Raw genomic sequence first — 7,500 nt, 5'->3', positions numbered from 1 at the left:
AATTTTTTTTCTTTTTTTCGATAAATGTCTTTGATGACGTCATATCCGGCTTTTTGTACAAGTTGAGGCGGCACTGTCACACCCTCATTTTTCAACCAAACCGGACTTCGGTATTGCATTTCAGCTTGGTGGCTTAAAAATTAATTGATAACTTTGGTCATTACAAATCTGAAAATTGTAAAAAAACATTTTTTTTATAAAACTATCCAAATTTACGTTCATTTTATTCTTCATCATTACCTGATTCCAAAAACATATAAATATGTTATATTTGGATTAAAAACAAGCTCTGATAATTAAAAATATAAAAATCATGATTAAAATTAAATGTCCGAAATCGTTTTAAAAACTAATTCATCTTATTCCTTGTCGGTTCTTGATTCCAAAAACATATAGATATGATATGTTTGGTTTAAAAACACGCTCAGAAAGTTAAAATGAAAATAGAGGTACAGAAAAGCGTGCTATCCTTCTCAGCGCAACTACTACTCCGCTCTTCTTGTCAATTTCACTGCCTTTGCCACGAGCGGTGCACTGACGATGCTACGAGTATACGGTCTTGCTGAAAAATTGCATTGCGTTCAGTTTCAGCTTGACTAAATGCTGTATTTTCGACTTACGAGACTTGTTGGTTTTAAAGTTTTCAAATACCTGGGATATCATCACACTTAGACAGTTAGATACTCGAATGAATGAATATCGCAATAATCGATAAATTATGGCAAGTTTTGGCAAAAAGTGTAGTTTTCATGCATCATCCTGAGTTATGCTCGACATAGACCAACACAGACCATAAAAACCATAATAGGGAGGTACAGCAATGTTAATGCAATGTTTTGGTGACACAAAAAGTAACAGACTGGCTGGCGCTTTTGCTGAATTGACAAATTTTAGAAGCCTTTACACCTTTTTTGGCAAAACGCTGCCGATTTCGCGTAATTGGCAGCGTTTTGCCAATTACGCGAAATGGGCAAAAATGTTGCCGATTCCGCGAATTAGGCACTCCGTGATTTCGGCATGACACATACATATATGTACTGGCTGTGTACACATTATTGAGAATCGGTTTTTCACTTGTAGCAATGCTACTCTTACACTGTGCCGAATTGCCCTTGCGAATAGAATTTTCCAACAATTTGCAATGATCGGGACATGGTCGCAAGACATTCGTAAATGTTCTTAACCATTCGCCACCATTCGTCGCTTGTTTCGAACATAGTAACATGTTCCTACTATTTGCGAGGCTGTAATGGAAACCTTTTATTTTAAAGTTGCTCCATTTGAAAGTGTCAATAAACACAAGTTTGTTCAAAGAAACACTTTTTTTTCTCAAAAAAAGGGCAATCACTGTTGTCTGGTGCGACCAAAGGGAGATAATTCACACATCTTACATGGGTTTTTTCAGATAGAGCAATCAATACGCTTTACATTGATATACAGAACCCTGATAGCATGCTAACGTTAATTTAACGTTAATTTAACGTTTGCATGGTTAGATTTTGGTTTACGGTTAGCATTAAACGTTAAATTAACGTTAAATTAACGTAAGCAGAAAAACGGTTATAAAGCAAACGTCAAATTAACGTTAAATTAACGTTAGCAAGCAAACCGTTTTCATGGCAAACCTTTTTTAAACGTTAATTTAACGTTTGCCTGAAAACCAATATAAAACGGTTTGCATTGAAACGTTAAAATAACGTTAAATAAACGTTGACACATAACCGTTCAATATCAAACCATTTTTGGCTCACGTAAGTGTAGCCTATGCGATCGTAACTTTGTCTGTCTGTGCGTGCGTGCGTGCGTGCGTCTGTGCGTGTGTATGTCTGTGGTAGAAACTCTAACATTTGAAGACGTCACACGCAGAAGAAGAAGAAGAAGAAGAAGAAGAAGAAGACGTCACAACATTTGAAGACGTCACATTATGACGTAAGAGGGTTAGACGTCACGCGAAGGAATTACTGAAAGTCTCGGTCATTGTTATTTTGAGCGGGCCGAGACTAGTTTTTCTTCGAAATCGGCCATTCAGATCTAGATCTAGTGTCTCGCTTTCTTGCACAGTGTCACCTATGCCGCTTACTCTGTGTGTGTGTGTGTGTGTGTGTGTGTGTGTGTGTGTGCGACGGAGTGATTGAGTTTGTGTTACTGTTTGTCGATTTCTTACGTGAGCCTTGAAGGCTTCGCCTCTTGTTAAACGTTACTTTAACGTTTGCCTGAAAACCAATATAAAACGGTTTGCATTGAAACGTTAAAATAACGTTAAATAAACGTTGTTCAATATCAAACCATATTTAAACGTTAATTTAACGTTTGCATGTGAACGTTAATTTAACGTTTGCATGAAAACGTTTGATTATGGTTTTGTTTTGGTTAATTTTATGTTTGCTTGCTAACGTTAAAAAAACGTTAAATAAACGTTAATAAAACGTCTTATTTTGGTTACTTTTATGTTAGCAAAAAACGTTAAAAAAACCGTTAAATAAACGTTAATAAAACGTTTCTTTTTGGTTTTATTGTGGCTATTTTTACGTTAGCAATAAACGTTTAAAAAACGTTAAAATAACGTTATCTAACCGTTATATTATTGTTTCATTTTGGTTTTATTTTGGTTATTTTTATGTTTGCAAAAACGTTAAATTAACGTTAATTTTAACGTTATATTATGGTTAGATTAACGTTAAATTAACGTTAGATTAACGTTAAATGTTAACGTTAATTTAACGTTTTATCCCATGAGCAAATTAACGTTAAATTAACGTTAGCGGTATACGTTTACTGCTAACGTTAATTTAACGTTAATTTAACGTTAGCATGCTAACTGGGTATGCTGTGACTTGTATATGTTATGAACATATACCACTTGTGTGAAATCAAAAGCAGAATTCTCAATCATTATTACACGACCCTTAATTGTCAGTGAATGGGTGGATACTTAACAGAACAAGATAGCGTGAATGGACTGTTTTGTCCTTAAAGCCTCACTATGCCCCCCGTAACCATCAGTGTCAGGCTTTTAGTTACAGTACAAAACACCCTTTCGTTTAAACACTTACCACTAGAGAATATTCTGGGTGCCATCCATAAAGAGCGAGCATTTTTCAAATAATGTTTGTGTGTGTGGCCAGCCGGGTTTACTTTAAAACAAATCGGAAGCCTTCTTTTGGTGCTGGACCTAACTTTTAAAATCTAAATGATAAATATACAGCATGTGAGACAGACAATGGTAAATCATAAAATAATGATTTTTTTCATCACGACAAGATCAGTACAATTAGAAGTTTTAAAAGTCTGAAGAAAAGAGCCCTGAAGCAGGTCACGCAAGGTCGTGTTTGCCCAAGCAGACGAATTTTCTGCATGTAGCTGCTTTCTTTGAAGTCTACCACCGCCGATAAGTTCGTGTGACTCGCAGGCGTTTTTTGCTTTTTAGATTCAGAGGTTCACAATTATATACAGCGAACCCAACGAAAGCGGGGTGAAGCTGACTATGCTCTCAGAGTATTGTGTGGGGAACCCAAATGGGCAAACGAGCTCACACGTCACCAGAATTTCTGGAACGCTGAAGAAGAATGAAGAATATACAGTGAGTCGCATTGAAACCTAAAACTGACGAGTAAATTGTGAAAAAGGGAAAGTGGATCACACGGGTCTACGATCGCTCAGAGGTTGAATAAACCACGAGAACTGGTGTGTGGTGTACGCATACTGAATAGCCATCCAAACGGACTGTGTCATTTACTGATGTGAAATGCAAGTGCAAGTGTGTTCCATCAGGTTAGAATAGCTTATTTCGTGAAGCATCTCATCTAAGGCGTAGTGAGGCTTTAATATGTCTGTTTCTGACCACAGGTACGCTGCCCAGATCAAGGACCTTGAGAAGAAAGTGAAATCGCTTGAAGACAACGAGACAGATTCTCAGCAGGCTATGCAATCCCAGTTCCAAACCCTCCTATCGCAGTTGGAAAGCAAAGTCAACTCTGTATCTGCCTCCGGATCCGGCGGAGGTGTGTTGCGTGTGTTGCCCAATCCGTGAAGGATTCCTCTCTGCCCGTATAAACCATTCTGTATGTAACCCAAATTCCCCCCCCCCCCCCCCCCAAATAACACAGTGTAACTGCGTTAACACTTTCTACCCCACCTATGTTGACCAAGTTTTTTTGGCCGAGACCAGCTGTGCTGCAGCAGGTCACTCCGAACTACAAGGAAGAAGGATGCTCCCCGCCTTAAAGAAAAAAAAAAAAAAAAAAAAAAAAAAAAAAATAAAAAATTACAAAAATCAGGCCAAAAATATGGGTTGAAGCATCCTGCATGCAACTGAGGTCAAAAACAAAGAAGAAGAAAAAAAAGAAAAAAAAAAAAAAAAAAAAAAAAAAAAAAAAGGTCACTCCGAACTGTAGTAACTGTGTAGAAAATGTGTATCAACACGCTGGAATGCTGGCGTTAGATCGACGTTGCAGTAAGCGACAATGAGTTAACGGCGGGACGGCGGTGAGGGTGGGGGTCGGTCATACACTTAAGAGTTTACTTGTGTTCAGGAGTGGACGATGTATGGCCTGAACTCGGAAGAAGAAAAAGAAAAAAAAGATGTCATTTCAAAACAGACCTTTTCATAATGTTAGGTGTGATGCGAGCACAATCTACTTGGACACTCTACAACACCTTTAAAAACACGTACCTGTATTTGTCGGCTGTTTCCTGTGCAGGGTGGGAAATGTCTGGATGGGTGTTGCATCATGATACACGTGTCTGTTACCTCGCTGTTGAGTTTAGGCATGGGCCCAAATGGACATGAAGATACTCGTCCCCCATGTCAATCTAGACTGATCTCTGTTGAGTTTAGGCATGGGCCCAAATGGACATGAAGATACTCGTCCCCCATGTCAATCTAGACTGATCTCTGTTGAGTTTAGGCATGGGCCCAAATGGACATGAAGATACTCGTCCCCCATGTCAATCTAGACTGATCTCTGTTGAGTTTAGGCATGGGCCCAAATGGACATGAAGATACTCGTCCCCCATGTCAATCTAGACTGATCTCTGTTGAGTTTAGGCATGGGCCCAAATGGACATGAAGATACTCGTCCCCCATGTCAATCTAGACTGATCTCTGTTGATTTTAGGCATGGGCCCAAATGGACATGAAGATACTCGTCCCCCATGTCAATCTAGACTGATCTCTGTTGATTTAGATGATGGATTACACGAACAAAGCATCGTTTACTCACACATACCAGTGACTGTTGCGCTGTGTTCTCGCTTTGTCTCCGTGTGTGTCTGTCCACGTCTTTCTGTCTTTCAGTGTGTCTGTCTGTATCTGTCTGTCTGTCTGTCTGTCTGTCTGTCTGTGTCTTTCTGTATCTGTCTGCCTGTATGTGTCTGTGTTTGTCTGTCTGTCTGTCTGTCTGTCTCTGTTTCTGTTTCTCTGTGTGTGTGTGTGTGTGTGTGGTTTGGTTTTCAACGCAGTACTCGTATCTCGCTCTGTCGTATGCACGCAGAAACGGACTCAAAGTGTGGTGTGCATATCAAATGGAGAATAATCTTTCTCCATGTTGCAGGTTCGAGCTACGTCCGCTGGGGAAGAACAATCTGTCCCGACGGTGCATCGCAGGTCTATTCTGGTGAGTGACAGTTAGTGCTGAGTGCTGGTGAGTGACAGTTAGTGCTGAGTGCTGGGGAGTGACAGTTAGTGCTGAGTGCTGGTGAGTGACAGTTAGTGCTGAGTGCTGGTGAGTGACAGTTAGTGCTGAGTGCTGGTCAGTGACGGTCAGTGACGGTCAGTGACAGTTAATGCTGAGGGCTGGCGAGTGACAGTTCTGAGTGCTGGCGAGTGACAGTTCTGAGTGCTGGTGAGTGACAGTTAATGCTGGGTGCTGGCGAGTGACAGTTCTGAGTGCTGGTGAGTGACAGTTAGTACTGAGTGTTGGCGAGTGACAGTTCTGAGTGCTGGTGAGTGACAGTTAGTGCTGAGTGCTGGCGAGTGACAGTTCTGAGTGCTCGTGAGTGACAGTTAATGCTGGGTGCTGGCGAGTGACAGTTAGTGCTGAGTGCTGAGCCAGTATTCTTGAAAAATCTGCAAAATTGTGCCCGTCAAAGTCAAACAGTCGTGTAAGTACCGCCCGGTATTTGTTTATATCGCCTGGTAATTATTTATTTTTCCCTGGTATTCATGTGAGTCTGGTAGAAGGTCGGCAGCTACCAGTGTTGGTTATTTTTAGAATAGGAGGTTCCTCATGCTTGCTCTTCTCTGCGCATGCGTTACCGGCGTTTCCGCCGGCGTGTCAGTTTCAAAGTCAATAGCAACAACAAAACAAACTAAATAAAATAAAACAAGGGGGGGCTTTCTTCTTTGTTGTTAACCTCAGTTGCGTGGTTGCTGCTACTGTGTTTATTTTTGCTTTGTGTTTAATTTTTTTCAAGCCGGGAGCATCCTTCTTTATTGGTCTTTATTTGTTCTCAATCAAATGTTTACATTTTCGATTTAACAAAGTTTATCAATAAACTAATATTATGTTAACCAAAGATTTAAAAAACTAATTCCTGCCTAAAATTAATTGTAAAAATCAATTTTGTTATTCCTTACAACGTACTCTCTTGCACATGAAGAAAATAAACAAGTCGCGTAAGGCGAAAATACATTTAGTCAAGCTGTCGAACTCACAGAATGAAACTGAAGGCACTGCAATTTTTCACCAAGACCGTATACTCGTAGCATCGTCAGTCCAACGCTCATGGCAAAGGCAGTGAAATTGACAAGAAGAGCGGGGTAGTAGTTGCGCTGAGAAGGATAGCACGCTTTTCTGTACCTCTTTTCGTTTTAACTTTCTGAGCGTGTTATTAATCCAAACATATCATATCTATATGTTTTTGGAATCAGGAACCGACAAGGATTAAGATGAACGTGCTTTTGAATTGATTTCGGAAATTTAATTTTGATCATAATGTGTATATTTTTAAATTTCAGAGCTTGTTTGTAATCCATATATAACATATTTATATGTTTTTGGAATCAGGAAATGATGAATAATAAGATGAACGTAAATTTGGATCATTTTCTAACAATTCTTTTTTTTTACAATTTTCAGATTGTTAATGACCAAAGTTATTATTAATTTTTAAGCCACCAAGCTGAAATGCAATACCGAAGTCCGGCCTTCGTCGAAGATTGCTTGGCCAAAATTTCAATCAATTTGATTGAAAAATGAGGGTGTGACAGTGCCGCCTCAACTTTTACAAAAAGCCAGATATGACGTCATCAAAGACATTTATCGAAAAAAATGAAAAAAACGTCCGGGGATATCATTCCCAGGAACTCTCATGTAAAATGTCATAAAGATTGGTCCAGTAGTTTAGTCTGAATCGCTCTACACACACACACGCACAGACAGACAGACAGACAGACAGACAGACACACAAACACACACACACACACACACTCACACACACACACACACACACACACACACACACACACACACACACACACACACACACACACACACACAC

The 7,500-nt window shown here is 39.6% G+C and overlaps 1 protein-coding gene across 1 annotated transcript in view; it reads left to right on the top strand.

Moving 5' to 3' along the window:
- Positions 1-7,500, top strand: part of LOC138954357 (short-chain collagen C4-like) — a 9,279-nt gene that overhangs the window by 532 nt on the left and 1,247 nt on the right. The window contains exons 2-3 of the mRNA XM_070326223.1: positions 3,847-4,001; positions 5,553-5,615. Coding sequence (XP_070182324.1) covers positions 3,847-4,001; positions 5,553-5,615 — 218 coding nt within the window. The remainder of the gene's footprint in view (positions 1-3,846; positions 4,002-5,552; positions 5,616-7,500) is intronic.

The sequence above is a fragment of the Littorina saxatilis genome, unplaced genomic scaffold (assembly GCF_037325665.1).
Source record: "Littorina saxatilis isolate snail1 unplaced genomic scaffold, US_GU_Lsax_2.0 scaffold_610, whole genome shotgun sequence".
In the NCBI taxonomy this organism is placed as follows: domain Eukaryota; kingdom Metazoa; phylum Mollusca; class Gastropoda; order Littorinimorpha; family Littorinidae; genus Littorina; species Littorina saxatilis.
Note: the sequence above shows the minus strand (reverse complement) of the source record. Positions and strands in the feature narration are given on the sequence as shown.